This window comes from Denticeps clupeoides, chromosome 10, assembly GCF_900700375.1.
Source record: "Denticeps clupeoides chromosome 10, fDenClu1.1, whole genome shotgun sequence".
NCBI classification, from domain to species: domain Eukaryota; kingdom Metazoa; phylum Chordata; class Actinopteri; order Clupeiformes; family Denticipitidae; genus Denticeps; species Denticeps clupeoides.
Window position 1 is genome coordinate 13,056,451 of NC_041716.1, and position 20,277 is coordinate 13,076,727.

A 20,277-nucleotide genomic window follows, 5' to 3' on the forward strand; every position below is an offset into this window, starting at 1 on the left:
ATGCCTGGCTCTACTGTGAACTGGCAGTTAAATACGGTAGTGTAGGCCAATATAACTAGTTTGCACAGAAGACAGTTTAATTAATAATCTTCTTCTTACTTCGGCTGCTCCCGTTAGGGGTCGCCACAGTGGATCAATCAGTCTGACTGTCCACACAATTGTCATGGCAAAGGTTTTATGCCGAATGCCTTTCCTGACATAATCAGACTTGGGACCAGCACCACGTGTATCCCCATTGGCTTATTGCTTATAACTAATGTTAATATTATTTTTATTGACTATCAATCACTGTCAATACTATAGCGAGGATATTAACTGTAAGACACTGAAAATATTTAGAATTATTACACAAGATCAGCATTCTTCTGAAGTGAAGTGAAAGTGAAAGTCACTGCAGCACAGCACATGGTGACAATGAAATGTATCCTCTGCTTTTAACCATCACCCTTGGTGAGCAGTGGGCAGCCATGACAGGCGCCCAGGGAGCAGTGTGGGGGGACGGTGCTTTGCTCAGTGGCACCTTGGCGAACCGGCAACCTTCTGATTACGGGGCCGCTTCCTTAACCACTAGGCCACCACTTGTCCCTCAATGTTCTCAATAATATTCAATATTTATAAATTGTACTACCTAAGAGCAATTCCTTTTAATGTAAAACACAATTGTGTTGTTATTATGAACTAAAGACTTGCCCTGTGGTATGGTTCTATGTGACAGGAGCTTTTTCCGATAGTGGTCAGAATTACTCCCCTTTTAACCTTACCCATGAGTTCTCATCTGTTAGCCTTTGTTTCAGACTACACTAAACTATAGTGAAAAACCTTTTTAAATGAGTAATGCATGAAATTTGGAAACAAAGCACTGTGACATTTAGAGGGGAATGGAATGTCAAATGGCAGATGAATGCGATGAAAGTGCAAATGCAAACAGTGCTAACTAACATGCTACTTTTTAAACAATTGCGCAAGGTGACCCATAAACATGCAAAATATGGAGAGACTCAAATGAGATTTTTCAGTGTGGAAGGCACTTTTCAGCAAGACTCTGGCCCATGACAATGACCATATTAGTGTGTTCCCTCTGTACTCGATCCAGCAGTTGGTTCTGATCCCCATGCCTGTAGATGGTGGGAACAGGCTCAGGATTCCCCACATCACGGATAAACAACAAGACTTCACGTCAATATTTCTATGCTTTCTTTTTTTTCTAAACAAGATTTAAATGTTGGGATGTAATTCAGTCAAAAATGACTTCAAATGGATGTAAATGAACGCCTTGCATAAACTTTCTTCTTTCTGTCTTTTTTTCTCTCAGTGAACTGAGAGTCCCTTTTGTTTTCTGCATAAACAGGAACAGCATTTTTCCACGGTGAGGACTACAAAGAGGCGGAAAGATTGGCACCAGATTGCCCTCCCCTTTCTTTCTGTTTCTGCCTCAGGGTGTTTCTTTTCACTGTTGTGGTTTGGAGAAGAAGTCGGCTGAACACACAGACCTTCATACATACACACACAACCTAGGTGATTCCAGTGGCTCTGCTAGTACATTCCATATTTTTGCAGGTATTCAGGTGAGTGGTTCCATTTGAAAGTTGCTCAAACTTGCTTAAGGAATTAATTTCCATGGGCTCCATATATAGTGAGATATTAACCGATAAAATCGCAAAAGACAAGAATACTTCTAGCACTAAGTCCTTAACTAACATTACTCCAGTGGGGCTGAAGGAATATTCATTGGATGTCTTCTGTTAGTCTGCCAACACAAAAGCCCATTTATGCTTGACATTAAAGGCTCAGTGTATAGAGAGTTTTGTCCATACTCTGGATTCATTTTATTCATATTTGTGCATGATTTCAGGATTTGGATGTGGACTACGAAGCAGTATGACTGGAAATTGAGAGGCGGTACAGTGGTTCAACCTCTTCAAAAAGAGTTTACGCGAGATTATGTCACTTTGCCAGGGCACAGTCCATTATTAAAAAGAATCTGTTTATTGTCTGGCAGAAGGTCAGAAACACTGGATTCTGAACTGCCCTCCGGGGAAATGGAGTATGGAAGTTTGCGGATGGTGTTGGCTGTACAGAGACATGAGTGCAGAGTGAAAGTGAAGTGATTCTCATTGTAAAGCACAGCACATGGTGACACAACGAAATGCGTCCTCTGCTTTCAACCATCACCCTTGGTGAACAGTGGGCAGCCATGACAGGCTCCCGGGGAGCAGTGTGTGGGGATGGTGCTTTGCTCAGTGGCACCTCAGTGGCACCTTGGCAGCCCTGGATTCAAACCGGCAAACTTCTGTTTACTGTAGGAATATTGTGTGTATGAACATTTTGAGTCTATGTGCTGTACAATATAGGAAAATCGAGGAAAAGAATATTCTCTCTCTGTCTCTCTGACAGCGCAGGACTCAGTCATGTAGAATCACTGTCTGGCTGCCAGAAGTGATCCATCAGGCCTCATAGCTGAGCTGTCAGACAGGGCCAGAGGCCTGAAGCCAGACTCTGGAGTTCTGGGCCAGTTACCAGCCTGTCAGGGTCCTGGGCCCACGTCCAGCCTCCCTCCAAGCCTCCATCAGCTTTGAAGTGACTATCAGCAGCAGGTCACATACACACACACACACACACACACACACAACTTCACACACATCACATAAACCGATGTTAATACGATACTCTGTTACTTTATGTACACATGCACACCCATACATCTGCACAGAGGCATGCAAATATTTTAGAAGCCCAGAGGAACGCCAATTCATTAAACACAGAGGAGACAGATTCCAAAATTGTCTGGCGAGGCAACATTTTGCCGTTGTTACTGTTTACATTTCACATGCACTCCAGTACAGACATGTTATGATCTTTTGGAAATCTTATGAATTTTAATATGATTAAGTGCACATAATTGTTTGATTTGGAGTCGGTCTGTGACTGTGCCTGATTAGCGCTGCAGTAAATACTCTCCTGGTTTACAGAGTTGTCAGACTGTCATGTTGTTCAGGCTGAGACGTTCGATTTGCTTCCGATCTAAACCAAATAACAGTTACCCGCCCACTCTTTTTATCTGCCAATCAAATCCAATCTCTTATGAAGAAAAGCAAAACATTATGAATATCCAATCATCATGTATGTCCAATTAATCTTTAACCGAAGTCTAAGCAAATATTTACTGTATTTTAGGTTGATGTCATTTCTGACACCTGTTATTCCAGTTTGTTCCTTGATAGTCCAGGTTGAATTTGTATATGTCGAAATGATAAAGGACAATAGGGCAATTTAGAAATAACTAACGGATCATTAATTAATTACAAATTATGTAAGTAGGAGTTCATAAATGCATAAAAACAGTAACGTTTTCATTCCAGCCAGCATGCTCCAGATGCGGAGTTGGGAAACAGTGAAATGGTAAGAATTATTTGACTTTAATTGTAAGACGGGGGCTCGTTCATCTTCAGCTCTGTGCCATTTTCAGGTCCAAGGCTGTCAGATTGTCCCTGTATCTTCTCTCCTCTGCTGGACAGTGTCCGCTCCAGCACCTCAATTCCTCTTTCAAAGAAAGAAGACCAACAAAAGAAGGATTAGCAAATCTTTCTGCACAAGTAAAATCTATAGAAATGCTAAAGAAACTACAGATTTAATGTAATATTGGAGTGTCTGGTGTAACGGTCCTGCCTCCACCAACCTGGTGTTCTGTGGGTGGGTGTTTCGTTTCAGGCCATCCCATAAGGTGTTGAAAACATGGGGGTGGAGACCATGGACAGGTGGACATGCATACTTGGCTGTCAGATAAGAGACTGGAATGGACACTGGGCCATGCCTCACACTGGCTCCCCGATTTTTTTATTAGTCCTGTTTATACACTGACACTTCACCTTCGCCAATATACTGAGAATTGCCTTGATACACCGTTTCCTAATCAAATCATTTTTTGATAATTTTTCTATAATATTCTAGTGAGTCATGAGCCAGTTTCATAGCTCTGGTCTGCGAAAACTAAATATAACATACTGAGTAAGATTGTACCAATTTTAGGGCTGTTAGCAACCAAAGTTGGCTGTGGATGACGATTTGGTTGTAATTGGTGAGGGGAGAAGCTGGAAAGAGACTGAGGAGAATGATTTAGCATCAAAATGATGCTTGTTTGCCTCTGGGTACATGATGGACTGATGGAGAAATGGAGGATCATGTGCCTGTCTGCATTTCCATGGAGGATATCGAAGACATCTACATATTCGAACCATGATCACAGGGCTTTTGCTGATTGGATTAGGCATTGCCCTGGTGTATCGGAAATTGAAAAACCCCACCAGGCTCGCCGGACCAATTGATGGAATGGGCAGAGCCGTGAGCGCACAGATTGGATACCATCGCTGGGACTATTGATCGGAAACTGGACAAGATCGTGGAGCAGCTAGCAGCTTTGCACAGAAATTTGGACGGAGCAGACCAGAGACCAGAGAACAGCTGCGAACGTTTCAGCTCTTCCGCCGAAAAAAACCCAAACAACTCTTCCGAACTGCATCCGTCTCCCCCAATCAGCACGTGCTGCGGAATCTCCCGTCAGGGCCGGGGCAGCTTGACTCTCTCCCTTCTCCAACCCAAGGACACTTCATCACAGACACACACATACACACACGCACTGATATGCACCATTCTCACGCCTCCGCCCGCTTCGTACCCCCCGGCGTGAACTGGTGGGTCCGTGTGTGCGCCGTTTTGGCAGCAGTCTCGTTTACGTGGGATTTCATCCACCGCCCTTTCTCAACTCCCCTGTGGCAATTGACTTTTACTTTAAATGTTGTGTAGAGTCTACGTGCAATCTGGGGGATCTTGTCTTTTTATATCCCCTTCCTCAATACTAATGTGTATCCCAGTTGTACTTGTACTGTTGACATGGTTTGTTGCAACAGCAATAAAGGGTTTCATCAATCAATCATTCAATCATCAATCAATAAATCAATCAATCAAGATGTAGTATTTTTCTCCTCAGTCCTGACTCAGTCCATGATTTCACGTTGTCAGAAGCCCAAAGAATTGTGCAAAGTTTTCTTACTGCAGCCTGCATTGTCCTGGACATCATCGATTCCATCTGATCCAGGACCACCCAATAATCTCATACGGCAGATTCCACCACAATCCTGGGACAGAAACGTTTGTCGACTTGACAGAAAGAACCGGGCAGCTGACAGGGTGCATCCAATAATTATCCCAATTTTTCAATCTCATGCCAGCCAAGTGGGGTTGCTTCTGTCCAGACTCGTGTTTAACTTGTCATAATGGTCAGTAATGAGCTTGCTCACTCTGTTGGGAACGTAGTGTTTTGGTGACTGTCTGCTGCACCAGCCAGTGTGCTTCTGTAAGCACTGGTCAGAGCCAACCACAACACAGGGAGGCTGCACTTGTGCTCTCGAGGGTTTCTCAGTGTAGCTCTGGCTGGGTTTCCGTGGTAGCATTCCTTGGACCCTTGGGTCCCATTTTTGTTATTGCAACAGCTGCCAAAGAAGGAGGAAAACCAAGCGCAGTCAACCAGTCAAACCCGCCCCATGTTACTGACACTGATATAAATATATGTTTAAAAAAATAAAGTTTACTTACTTTTAAAAACGATCTTGACTGAGACCGCAGAGAAATTCCTTCAACCTTTAAGGACAATCACACGATTTTTAAGAAGAGTCTGACTGCATGTCATGAACTGTGTCTGCTTTGCAGCACGATATGAAAACGTTCCTGGCAGCAATGCTGTGTGTAACATTGCTTATTGCATGTATTTCACTTTTTTCTTAAACAGCAGTGTGGTTGTAGTAAATGTGAATAAAAAAAAAACTGTAAGAAAATATATTGATGGCTGCGGAGGTGATTGCAGTTACCGATGTGGCCTTAAACCTCCAAGGTTGTTTTTGTGGAGTTTGCATGCTCTCCCAATGTCAGCTCTGATTTCCTCGAGGTCCTTTTCTTTGATGTGGTTTGGATCGAATTGGAAAAGATTATTATTTTTATTTGTTATTTATTTACACAAACATTATTTGTGTGACCCTCTTGCGTCATGTAGGACTTTGGGGCTAAACTGCCAATGCCAATTTCAAACTGCCACTATGGTCAAAGGTGTCCTCAGCACTGAAATCAGTATATAGATTAAACTAAAGATGCTACAGATACAGCGGTTCTTTTTTCTTTTATCTATTTTATCTTTGACATTAGATTAGTGAACAATGGCCATGTTTAGCACATAGTGTTGTGTTTAGCAGCAGTTTTAAAATGGTGCCTGAGGTCACCCATTGACTTAACAGAAGTCTCAAAAAGTTGAATGAGTTCTAATTTGTTCTGTGCAAGGTTCTTGTTCTGACACTCCTAGAATATCCCCCCAACACACTTTTGTTGCCAACCCAAATGTTAAGTCCATGGAGACTCAAATATGTTTTAAATGTTTTTTTGTCCATTGACTGCTTGTATGCTCACTCACTTTCCATCGCCACCCTACTCAGGCCCGGACTGCTGGAGCCCATCCCGGGACACACAGCAGGGGTCACACACATTCACCTGCGGACAAATGTGAAGTTGCCAGTTCACCCAGTTCACCTTTGGAAACCAGAGAACCTGAAGGAAGCTTGCGCCAACACAGGGAGAGCATTTAAACACACAAGGTCTGAGGCAATAGCACAACTTTGAAGGAGTTGAGGCTACGTCACCAGCCGCTGCGACACCATGCGGCCCTGTTTTGTATGCACTCCGTTTGCCTTTAAACTTTTTCATTCACATAAGATGTACCACAGCACTTTCATATTCCATGAGCTATAGCAACAGCCTATAATTTTTCATTTGATTTGCATTATGTCACCAAATTAATGAATTATGGAAGTTGGAAGTTTTAGTAAAACATTATGTTTTAATGTTTTAATGTTTTTTTTTATATACGAGGCTGGATGCAATGAAAGAAACCTTTATACAGAAGATGGTTTGATGTTCTTGTGTTGACTTTTGCAATGAGATAAATCATGCAGACATCAACCACAAATAAACTTATCTGAAGATAAGTTTACAGGGCTGCTGGTGTTAAGCTTTGATGTTGGGAAGTGTTTTCAGCATTTGTGCTTTATCATTTTCAAAAAGTTGTGTTGTGTATGCAGGTACAAAGACACCAGCAGCCCACAGCTGATGCACCTCAAAATGGAGAAGAGCTCCTTTATGCACCGATCCACGAATAAGATGCTGGAAAGATGTTCAGCCTACATTACAATATAACTTAATACTAAACTTTAAGAACAGAAATGTTCATTATTTTCTTTTTTAATCTGACATAAGTCCCTAAGGGCATCTGATAAATGCTGTATGTAATGTAATCGCAAATATACATACGTGCAAAATCTTGACATGTTTGGGTATGTTGTGAACATTTATTTTATCAAAATAAAGTAATTCAACTTTATTCAGCATACATTTAATTACGGTTTAAAATTTATTTAAGCACTAGGAAAACTGTTCATTTAAAACAAAAATAACAAAAACAGCTATAAGAAAATATCCTTTTCAAGCATCTGTTATCAGAAAGCTAATAAATATAGATGTTGGCTTGATAATGAGTAGTTATAATAATACAAGGGAATGTCACAGTGACCCCAAAAGTGAGTAAACAATTTTTTTTTGCAAAACCTAGGAGGTGAAACATGGGGACTGAAGTTCATCTGAAAATTCAGGTGCAAAATTCCCTTTAGCAAACAACACGTGTAACCACCAGATGAAAAAGTGTGTGGTCAAAGAGCATCAACAAGGACATCAAAAGAACAAAAGGAATAAACTGAGAATAAATACAATTTAATGACTGGTTAGACAAAGTATATAGAGGACCTGATGCTTCACCCAACCATTTAACTATGACCCTATATGTGTGATACTGAAAGTAAATATGCAACATTGAAAGTGACATCGGGACAGTTTAGGGGAAAGAAAAAAAAAAAAAAGTGTGCACAGGTTCCGAAGCATTAAAACCACCCATTAACTATTTTTACTTCGTGAACAGTGGGGTGAATTCCAAATTCCAGGTGAATTGATGCATGCAGAGCTTAGAGTACAATTGGATGGTTGTAGGGCTGAAGATTTAAAAAAAAAATCTAATGTCCAGTGTAGATCATGTTTAATCGCAGTGCTGTTGCTGAATGTGAAATCGAACAGTGCCAGGGGACTTTTAGGGGCTGGCAGGGGCCACCCAACAGGAGGAGATGTACCAGGGTGGGGTTCCGAAGTTGTGACAGACACACATGACACAACAAGGCTCCCATTGCATAGAAGAACTGACCATACAGTGCAGAGGAAAAGAAACATTATAATCATCCTGGGTAATGACATGGCATGATTGGTTTATGAAGTTCACTTAAAGAAACCAGAAGATAAATTCAGAAAATAAATATGCTGTGATTGATACTCTCAGTTTTGGAAAGGCCTTACATTTCTTGTAGCACATAAAAAATAGTCTTTTTCGTAATGGTATATTTGTTTAACTCTATAAATAGAATTTTATATAGTTTATTTTTCCATCTCTCCACTGCAATATTTTTTCCCTCCCATTTCTCTGTTTTCTCTCCCACTCCCTCTTTCTCTCTGGTGTTATTTGCAGACAAACTGGTCCACGGTTCGGGTGCACTTCTTGCACTTGACATAGCAGCACCAGTGGAACTTGCAGTGGCATCGCTCCACCACCTGGGCTTTGTACTGGTCGTACCCGCGGCCGCAACACATAAGGGCGCAGCCATCCATGCCCTCTGACGTCTTGTTGCAGAGGCGGCCAGAGGTGCCCAGCGAGCCTGTGGTCTTGTTGCCAATGCAGTAGTCAGGGCTGGGGTCGATGTAGACTAGGTCCAAGGCGGTGGGGGGGTTAAATTTGTTCTGCTGCTGCACCAGTTTGCCTCGACCGTTAACCTTCATGGCAGCCGCGCTGTCGTACTTCTCCTTCAGCATGTCCCCGACTTTCCGGAAATCGGCTAACTGTAGCCAGCAGGTCTTCAAACTGCAGGAGCCTGAGACACCGTGGCACTTGCAGGAGACGTGGGCCAGGTCATACACCGCCTGCAGGATAACATTGATAGTTTACCATATTTCTATTATTTTTTTTACTTAAATACTTTACTCCTTATCTACACTTGTCAGCTTTTAATATGCATGACGGCAAGCGTTAGCCTTAAGAATTAATGGCAATTAATTTCATGTTCCATATGGCTCATACTTTCATATTCCTATTGAGCCATTCCATAAATTCCAATGGAATTTATCATTCCATTTAGGAAGTGTTAATGACATTTCTACCCTGTACAGCCATTAGGAAAGGTTTCTAAAGAACAAACCCAGACCACAGATGAAATTTGTCTAACATTCATAAACCTAATAATTATGAAGTCGCATAATTAATTCCAACAGTTTACAATGTAACTTTTACAGAACAGACCATAGGAACATCCAGTGAGAGGAGTTCAGTTCAACTGCTGAGTAGTTTTTGAAAACCGTACTGATGACTAGTTATTTTATCATCATAATATGGAAATGTTTTATGAATTATGTTGAAAAAATAAAAAAACAGAACCTCTGTTTGAGGTGATCAAGATTTGTATTGTTATAGAATAAAAAATACTGAACATTTTAAGCAACAGCAGATGATGGACCATGTGGACATCTGGCCTGCACAAAGAATTCAATCTCAATTTTTCACTTTTGGATAGAATGGTTTAAAGTAAAAAAAAAAAAAAAAAAAAAAAAAAAAAAAAAAAAAAAAAAAATACCACCAGCAAAGAAATCAGCACATACAGGGAATTCTTTAGTGAAAGTCAGAATGGCCACAAATCCAGTCAAAATATCCACTGAAAACTTAGCCAGGTCTTTTAAGGACCATTCGGATGAGAGAAATTATCCAAATCCAAAAAATCAACTGCAGATGCAATCTTACTTGCTTTGAAGTGGTTTCATTCCAGTGGGTACGTACAATACGAGGCTTGGATGATAGGATCTAGCAAAAAATGTTCAGACACCTGATGATCAAAGCTCTTCAGAAGGGACTGCAGGTCAGAGCTTTTCGCCCCTGATAAAATGCGATATCATCTCAACACGCTTTTCCAAACAATGATAGAATCTCAGAACAAGCTACGTGTTGGGCAGTCATGCTGTGGTTTACGGAACAACGTGCCTCTTCCATCTGCAGAACCCGCAAAACTGGGAATTCTCCAGTGAATGTAGAGCATGAGAACTTAAATATTTAATGATGACGATCAAAAATACTGGCTGACTGGCACAGTTTTATATAACTGTGTGCTCATCATTGCACCTTCATTATACACCGTTGGAAAATTGGTTCTTGAACTTAGTCTTCTGAACAGTGAAACTGCAGGATACAAACACTCCACTGGGTGTTTATTACGTGTCAGCATGTGCTATCTTCATAGATTATATGAACAGAGGACTCTCACTGAAAACCGGCGCATAAGCCAGGTTCTCCTATGATATGTATCCTCCATCACACAACATTAACCCTTAAATCCGCCCATTTTCCGAACCCACTTATCCAATTCAGGGTCATGATTTGATCCTAGGATTCATGTCACGCAAATGAATAAACTTTTAACAAAAAATAATAAAAACATTGTGCTAACTATAAATCTATAAAGAAGCTCAGACAGGGAGGTCATTTTTATTTCTGGTCATTTTCTTGGTTTAAACAAAACACCTTCAGAAATAAAATTGTCAATCTCTACGATTCTCTTAATAATTCAGTCAAGCAACTTTTTTTTTTCCTCTTGATTTCCACTCTCTGGGTGACTTGTTCGAGCGCCTCAGAATCTGTGTGTCTTAATCGGTAGGTAGGGATTGTCTCTGGCTAGGATGAATTTCACATCCGTGTCATAGGTCAGAACGGCACAGGAAGTGAACACAATTGGGTTCATTTCAAATGTAACACATTACCTGAATTGCAATGATGAACACATTCCATTTTGGCAGATTTATTACATACATCTGAGAAATAAAGAGGTCAACTCACCCTTCTGCCTGCCTCGTTGTTATGAAGGTTCATCAAGAGTCGGGCGTTCTCCGTCGTGAACTTAGGGTAGGTTTTCTCTCGTTCGCGGGCGTCCACAAACTCTTTGGAGAAGCGGTAGCCATAATTGAGGTTGTCGCCGCAGCCACCCCAGAGCCAATCGCGCGGCAGGTCTTTGGGACGTGCGGCCCGGCTGCAGCCACAGCTTGAGAGGTCCCCCTCCCTGCAGGCTCGACTCACGGCATTGACCACGCCTGCGGCACTGATGGCGTACGTAAACGCCGTCTCGCGGCTACCTGCACAAAACACAAGAGCACAAGACAACCACTCAGGATTTTGTTTCAAATCAAACCACACTGCAGACACACATTGAGCCAATCACAGAGTAGAAAGACGAAAAAAGGACAAGTTATGTTCTTTCATGCTGTTCCAAAAACCCCATAAGGGATCTTGTTCTCTGAAACAAAGCAGATGAGTTTGATGTTAAATTTTTTAACATGCACTCACGTACAGAGTAAAAATTGTGCTTTCTGGGGCAGATTTATGTTTACTTATCCTTACAATGGGATGAGCAGAACTATGCAACACGCTGTGCATGGAAGCGTCCCCCACGCTAGCTGGAGGGGAGATGCATGTTCTCAGTGGGGCTCACCAGTCCAGACGCCAAACCATACAGTTCTGGACTCTCGGCCTTCACAGGCCATAAAATCCCCTTCCTCTTTGCCCCCAGGGCAGCATCAGCTCTCGCTCTCTCGCTCCCCATCAGGAGGCAGCCTGCCCCCTGCTGGTGGAACACTTGCTCTTTAACTGCCTATATTCAAAATCATATTTTATAAGTATGTAAGTGCACAAATACAAGGAATTTGATTTCGATGGATGGTGTCTCTCAAGCACAACAATATACAAGTCAAATATTTTATATAGAGAAAAATACAAAGATTAAAGAAATAATAGCACATAATACTTGTTAATTTTGGTCTTATACAGGCAACTTAAGATGAACTAATTTTGCATTGTAGAGAGGCTAGTCCGCCTTCATTCAGATTTAAATCAACAGAAAGGACACATAAACTTTTCTTTCTATATTTAGCAGAGAGGAGTGTACAGGAGGAATCTGTAAATGTAAATATGGGTTCTTACAGGGGAAAACACCCCACACACACAGAGAGCAGCATTTAGTTAACATTTTTCTTGGTCTGATTCTATTTTTAACCTTTTTTTAGATTAAATGAATTCTGAAAATATGATAAATATAATATAAAGTGTGCTGTAAGACAATTCAGGTCAACACATGAAATGAATCAGATAAAATAAAAAAATCCAGTAAATTGCCAAAAGAGTTTGGTGTTTAAATATTTTGGAGGAATAACACATTTCAAAAGAGCCTTCAGTCTATCGAACTGAAGATAAATCATACATGCTCAGATATTATGAATTTCCATATTTAATCAAACACACATTCCACACATTTTAGAGGATTCACAATTTCATCCACTGACTGAGCTAGATAGGGCCCATCCACAGAAACAGACAGGCCACACTTCTGCTACCCAGTCAGAGGAATGGTGACCACTTTTCAATCTACAGTATATATTGAAAGTATTGTGTCAGTAACTTCCCTATACAGTGCCAGGAAAATTCACGCCTCATCGCTCTATAAGTAATAAAGGTTTTTTTTTCCCTTCTTGCAGCTCTCTGTTGAACAGACAGGGATTGAAATCCCAGACATACCCATCCAAATAGGCTTTACCCCACACCATTTAACACACCATTAAAATGGACGTGTTTCACTGACTGGAGCAGACATGCCTGTTGAAAATTAGACCAGAATCTGGCAACACACTTGTACTGTGGTCCTGGCTGCAAAAATCTCTTTATTTAGATTTTCTACTCTCTACCTTCTCTTTCAGGGACATTTTAAGTGAGAAAAAAAAAAAAAACATGAATAGAAACCGATGTGACAAGTTTGTAATGCCACTGATGGTGGTTTGTATGCCTGTATCCTGCCCCTCCTCCCCATAGGTCATTTGTGTGCAATTGTCAAGAGTGCACATGTGAGCATGAAGTAGTATAACCTGAGGAGGGGAAAAAAAATATTTTAACCCATATTCCCGAGCAAAAATTACTTCACAGGCACAATTACTTTACATGAAACTGAGATTAATATTATGGAAAGGCAATCATGTCTGCATATGAAGACACAGATTTTACAAAACCCATATGAAGGTAGCAGTTTTGCCCTGTCCAGTAGTTAATCTGGCCACTGGGAAGCACCAATTCTAATTTCAATTTCAGAACAAACCACTACAGACTTCTCCATGGTCACATAACAAAACACACCTAACTCTCTTCTAAATGGGGGAAAAAAATGACTTCAGAAGCGTATCAAACTGTACTTGTATATAACCAAACTCTTACAATACTGCTGAACAGAAAAGACTATTTAGAAATAGAGAAGCCAGAAATGGAAACACCAGCAGAAGAAATATTTTTCAAAAATGTTTTATTTTTCAATTAAAGCTTCCTTTTGATTTCAGCTGAACTAATAAAGAAGCAATAACCTCTTTAGTTGTTCTGACAGAGGGTTGAATGCAGCACGTCTTGGCATGACCAATTTTAGAGATTTTTACCTGGTTTTACCTGGACACTTAGGTCTTAGTCTAACTCTAAGCAGGGCAGGACACGTTGACACGTGTTTGACCAGGAATGGGATAATCCTGCTTGGAGTTTCTCTCATCACTCATCTCCGCATCTTGAGATAATGACTACGTGCAATGGTGGTAGTAGGAAGACGCTGATCTCTCGCCAGCCTCCCTGATGACCTTCATGAGTTCTGGAGGGTCATCACCCTAGGTGGTGCTGGCTCCATTCCCTTCACTACATAATTTAGAAAGTGTTTCCATTAAGTCTTATTTCAAATAGAAATTATAACAGCAAAGGAAAAAAAATACCTAGAGGTGGTAGCTGAATTTCAGGCAATTTGAAAAATCTCACAAAACCTGCATTTACGGGTTATATGAGATCCTAAAAGTCTGGAAAATTCAGGCATGACATTTTGCGAGAAGCAAGACTATTGGTTTTGTTGTTGAAAATGTTATTTGAGTTTTGCACAAATGGAACTGGACTAAATGAGTTGACAAACCAAACACTTATCCGCCCACCTACTGCTGCCGCCGGGGCCTGCTTTAGGCTCCAAATTCAACATGACTCGAGGGGGGGGGGGCGCGAAAAAAGCCACAAAAACCAGTTCGGAAACCACCTTTACAAAAGATAGCAGGAGCAATATGCATTTGACATCACCACACAGCCAACAGCCTCATTACCCAACCGCCAATAAAAGAACCCAGGCCCCATGCCTCAGACGGGTCTCCCCCCGTCACCCCGGGAAATGGTGCATCTTGTCCAGTCATGCACTAACGTTAAAGCACGGGGCAGCATAAATCTGGGGGGGGGTGCACTTATTCACTGTGTCAGGGTACAGCCATTCCGAGAGTCACCCACACGTGATTTATGCGCAAGACCTCACCATTAAACTATTTCTTAACCACAGCTGCTAAAAATGAACATTTCCATGTGCGGACGCATGAGCTACAGAGATTTACCCAGCCCGGCGCGCCATGCGCCCGAAGACCGAGAGCAGAAACGAATACTGACCACCGGCAAACGACCGGTTTCACCCTCATCAGAACTCTGCGAGCCGAACAGCATCCACGGCACCGCAGATCCAAACCTCAGGGCCTTCGCTGGACTGGTGAACACACACAACTCTACATACACACACACACACACACACACACACACACACTCTAAACTGAGAGGAACCGTGCGTCCCCGCACGTACCTATGTGCATGACTCGGCCGAACACTGAAGAGTTGTCCACGGTGCTGCAGTTCCAGCGGCGGTGGCGGAACTGGTACTGACACTCCCGGATGCCCGTCTTGGCGCCTTCGCCGATGTACTTCATGTGGTCCTGGTACAGCTGGCACAGCTTCTTCTGGCCTTTAGACAGACCAGCCAGCTGGCTGCAAAGTGGCTGCGCCCCGATGATGTAGGCCTCCGGAATCAGGAGGGGGTTCATCGCGAGAGACCTGCAGTAAACACACACACACACACACAGCTACTCAGTAATTGTTTACAACAGCATTACAAGTACAGCTGCCCCGCCCCTCCCACACACTGAGAGCATGTTCATTTCGCCCATTCAATGCAGCACTGATAAAGTTTCACAGACCATCACAACTGACCAACAACAGGTTTCATTATAATGTTAAAGTTAAATTAACACAATAATAGAAGGTATTCATAATTATTGGATGACATAATAAAGTTTTTTTTTTGCAATATCTTCACTTCAGATTGCGGCTGAACGGCTCTCCAAATCGCTCCCGATGCTCAGATTATTAAAACAAAACCGCATTCACCCAGAACGCCTGACATTTGATGTTCGTATTGTAATTGGGAGAGAACAATTAAAAAAACGCTCTGTTACGTTATGGGTGCATGGGCAGCATGGTTGCTATAGCAACTAGGAACTCTTAGTGTTCCCTGTGTGTGACAAGGAGATTTGTGATTCTTTATGTGTGTAATACTTGACATTACATGATCCGATTTTGCTTTTTCTATTAAGGGGATGGAAAAAGACGTACACACACACACACACACACACACACACACACACACACACACACACACACAACCCAAAAAAAGGAAACTCTCCAACGCAGTTCGTGCCTGCACATATTTGGAAATGCACTCAGGAACCGCACTGTTCTATGCTTTATATAATATTCAGCATTTTGGTTTGGCAGGATGCGGCAAGGAAAATAAAGAGGCAAGAGAAGCCTATCTGAGCATCAGCAGGCTGAGCTGCTCCTGCATGATTTCACGCAGAGACGCAAAGAACCACGACCCAGAACACACAACCCAAACACACACACACAGCCTGCACCAACATGGGACAGGAAAAGGAAGCAGACACACACACACACACACACACACACACACACACAGAGCAAGTACTCACCACCATGAACTGGCCTCCACCACTACCTGCATGAAGACAGCCAAGAAGGTGACCGCCACCACGCCGTGTCTCGCGTCCCTGGTGCCCAACAGTGCAGAGCAGGTGAGTCCATGTCTCAGCAACATTCTGGAACCGCGGTGCTGGAGGAAACACAGCACGCAGGTTCATTAAGAACCGCGCACCAGACGCTATTCTCAATATGATGCCATCAACCCACTCAGAGAGGCACGCTGGTATGTACATGAGAGCGTGTGTGTGTGTGTTCGTGCACAGTACAACCCTGCCGATTGGCACTCTGAGCATTAACCTGGCAGCGCTTTCGGGGGTGAATTACACACAACTGATAGACGTGCAGTCTAGGAGGAAACGGCCCTTGGCATTCCTGCAGGAGAGCTCGCTTATCCCGCGATAAGAACATTCTTCTCCGATTCCACCCCACCCCCCACCCCATTACAGCTATAAAGCTCCCTCCGCCGCTGACCTATATTGTGAAACAAAAAGTCCTCAGTAAGGCCTTTACACTGTTATTAAAGACTATTTACTGCAGTACGGGTCACAGGCTTTCAGGCAGAGGATGCACGGAAGGTTCTGGAGATGGTGCATTTTTTACACTTTTACTATAAATACTCACTCAAACTGGGAATGCGCATATGCAACAGAATTGACCGCTAACAAGCCAAAATGGCTTTTAAAACACACAAAATTCTATCATTTAAAGCAGACAATTTGTTTCTAAATGATTTCAGCGGAAGGGTCCGTTTGTTTCCAAATGAGGATGAGGATTTCTAATAAAAACGAGGGCCATTCAGGATTTATAATATATGACTAAATAAGACAATAGTGGTGATCATTTTTGCAACAATGATCCAAACCTTGTTTTTTTTTGTAGTTCACGTGCCTGCCTCATGCATATTATAATATATGCATATTATAGTATACGGCACACAAACTTCCAAAAAGCTAAAACACGACGTTTACTGACTGTTTCGTCTGGGCTTTTAGTATTATTAAACATTATTATTAATATTGGATATTTTGCGCTTTGTGTTTTTCTTTTAATTAAATTTAAATTCAGTGGTCCAATTGAGCACATATATAATATTTTTTTTAACTGTGGGGGGTGGGCGGCTATTAACGAAGTGGACCACTGAAATTAATTGTAATTTAAAAAAAAAAAATGCAGTGGAAAAAAGGCGGAACACATGGAGTCATGAAATCTGTAGTTAAATAAAGTTATTGTTCTAAGGTGGTCTCGTTGAAATTAAACTGGTTAATTCGAGGGCAAGTTGGGCAATGGCGGTTCAATCATCGTCACCACCATCGCCCCCTCCACTAGGTTGTGCGTCAAATGATGAACATGTGCTTTTATTTTAAACCCCTAAACCTGGCGGACAGAAGCGTTGCGGTTTTATTTTCTTATTTTCCCATCATGCAACTGCGAGCTACCCAGAACACCCCACTTTGTTTTACTTTTATTTTCGTGGTTTTGTATGAAGAAATTGCCAGAAATTGCCATTTTCCAGAGACACTTTTTTTCCCCCCCGAAACTTCCCCGACTTGCGGGCTTGCCTGCCGAACTCGATGATTGATAAACGGAGTTTTTCTCAACCAACTTTCGATCCAGCAATCAGCCTCTTAAAATCCACAAATCATATTCTGGAACTTTACCATATCAGCAGAACTTGTTAACTTGTCAGAAAAACACCCCATTATATTGAATATTTTATAACCTGTAAACGAACCATTTTTAGAATGTACGTGGAGAATAAGTACAAATCTGCCTATTAACAACTAAACCACGTACATGGCAGCAAGGTCACGGTTTGGCTCCTTGAAAAGAGGGAAATAAACTGGGAATTAATTATGACATATTACAGAATTTTGCCAAAAAAAAAATTATTTAAGACTAATTTAGAAAGAAAAAAAAGATCAAATGCTAGCATTAAAATAAAACTGTGGGTAAAAACAGAATAATTAAAAATAAAAACAGCACAACTCAATTAAAAAATATATAATGACAAAGCAAAGCTTTCATCGGGAATAAGAAACGAAAAGAGGTGTCTGCGCGGAGAGGATCGATGTCGCGGGACCTGAGCGGCGACACACCTGGACCAGCAGGGGGAGCCCGTCCGACACGTTTCTACACATGGAGCCCGATCTTCAATTTTCAAATCGTCGTGATTAAAATTAACCATTAAAATAAAGGCAAATCGTTACCAAAAAAATAAATAAATAGTGTAAGAAATATGAAGAGCTGTTCGTTAAAAAGTAGAGCGGCTCCGGCCACTGACGTTGCGAGTTGCGTTAGAGTTTATAACGGGTTAATTATTGGCGTGAGTATTCAGGAATACCCCCACCGCCACACCAGCAACCACTCGAAATTCTGCTCACCAGATGTGACATTTATCAAATAAAACATTTTTAAGCGTTGTAAAATGCCCAGGGAAGAGACTCACCAACTTTCCAGAAAACGGTAAAATCCACTTTTATCTCTGGGATGGGAAACCGAGAGGAACCAAATCCCAGCGAGGAGGCAGAGCCGAACCTGAATCTGAACCTGAAGCCCTCTCTCCTCCTGACATGGGACGGAACCGACTTCTTTTCCTCTTCCAGGATCCACACACACAAAAAAACGGAATAAGTCGGTGGATCTCACGAAGGTGGCGAATAAAAAAAATGTATATTTCCTCTCAAACCGATGCGCGCAGCGTGATTTAGAAGTTCCTGCACAGTCTGCAGCAGATTGTAATAAAATCGAATAATTCGATTCAGATCGAACGGACGGAAAAGAACGAAATCGCTGTTCTTTTAAAAAAAGGAAGCAAAGAAAAGCTTTAAAAAGTTAGGCAATCCAAGTGCTTCTCCTTTTCCCTTCCAGCCGGCGTCTTCTACCTGCCGAAACATCCTCCCAGAAGCGGGGCGGCTACTCCAACCTCCATTCTGCGCGGAAAGAGGAAATAAAAAGCCCACGCCGAACGCTCCCCGTCGGTTTCTGCTCGGTGCCTCCAGCGTGCGCGGAGGAAGCCTCCACCCTGGCGGAGAGGAGCGGAGCGGAGCGGGGAGAAGTCGGCCGGTCACCTGCCCCCTCGCCCGCTTCCAGCGACTAACAGCTCCCGCTGCTGATGCGCGCCGGGAAAAACCGAGCGCTCGGCGCATGCGCACACGGCCCGACTTTTTCTAAGCTCCCCAAACTTTGCCTGTAAATTGGGAATCTTTCCAGAAAGTCGTACGGAGGCAAGCCACATTAATATTAATTAACGCCACGCAGATCAAAATTCGCCATAATTAAAAAATAAGATTAATTAAACAGTGCCAACTATTTAAACTATTTTATAAGGTCAAACTTATAAAGCAGTTTAAAAGGGGATCATCCGATGGAGGATCCGATAGGATTGCTTGAGGCAGAACCATTTTAATGGCCTACAAACTTATTCTTGGTAACATGGCATCCAGAATAATACTGATACGATTCAAGCATTGAAAATAAATAACACAGAAAAAAAAAAATAAAAATCAAAAACGTGTTGTCTATTTAATTCCAGGCAATCGGCATAACAGTTGACCATTTTTCTTCTATTCCGCTTGCTAGCTAGAAGGGCTAATTAGCCAATTAATAGCGCGGAAGTCGTCTCCGCAGGCTGTCATGGTAACGGACGCGCTGTGCACGCATCTGATTGGCCGAAGTGCCGCAGTGACGCAGTCACCGCCGAGCTCTCGGGGCGCGGTAAATTCTGGGTCAAAGGTCGGACGACGCTGCCGCAGTCGGACCCGAGACTTAGTCTGAAATTGTAAAAAAAAAAAAAAAAAAAGTGGGCGGAACGGACGCGTAACAAAAACAAGCGTCTCTATTACCTAAAATAAACCCATAAAGTACCTGAGGCTATTGCGCCGTCCAGCGCGGGGTATCGCCTTACCCCGCCTCACTGAAGCCGCGGAACCTGGGCACGACTGTTTGCTTTTGCAGGGCGATATTCTGATTTAAAGGCATGTGCGCCCGAGTTTTACAGCAGTAATTACTGTCAGCGCGGCCCTGTAGCCAAACGCGCATTCCGAGAGACGCTGGAGAAACTCGGTCCTTTTCTGCCGCGCAGCAAAGGGTTAAAGAGCGAGAGGACTTGGGAGCAACCACGAGACGGTCCTACTGAAACGAAATCTGGGGGGGGGACCCCAGCAACAGCACCGAGCTACTATCAAATTTTATATAGAATTATTGACATTTTTGATGTTGTCCGGCGATCGCTGGGATTC

At 42.4% G+C, this 20,277-nt stretch overlaps 1 protein-coding gene and 1 long non-coding RNA gene across 2 annotated transcripts; one reads left to right on the plus strand and one right to left on the minus strand.

The window, feature by feature from the left end:
- The first annotated feature begins 3,355 nt into the window (after window positions 1–3,355).
- On the plus strand, window positions 3,356–4,742 carry LOC114798740 (uncharacterized). Its single transcript, XR_003751105.1, has 3 exons — window positions 3,356–3,399; window positions 3,467–3,593; window positions 3,709–4,742. It is a non-coding gene; the product is annotated as an uncharacterized LOC114798740 (long non-coding RNA).
- A 3,040-nt stretch (window positions 4,743–7,782) lies between these two features.
- Window positions 7,783–19,119, minus strand: wnt5a (wingless-type MMTV integration site family, member 5a). The gene is made up of 5 exons (XM_028994582.1): window positions 18,486–19,119; window positions 16,030–16,169; window positions 14,847–15,094; window positions 11,009–11,301; window positions 7,783–9,051 (listed from the first exon to the last, which is right to left on the minus strand). The coding sequence occupies exons 2-5, from the start codon at window positions 16,152–16,154 to the stop codon at window positions 8,593–8,595; spliced, it is 1,125 nt and encodes a 374-aa protein (XP_028850415.1). The 5' UTR covers window positions 16,155–16,169; window positions 18,486–19,119; the 3' UTR covers window positions 7,783–8,592.
- Between the last annotated feature and the right edge of the window lie 1,158 nt (window positions 19,120–20,277).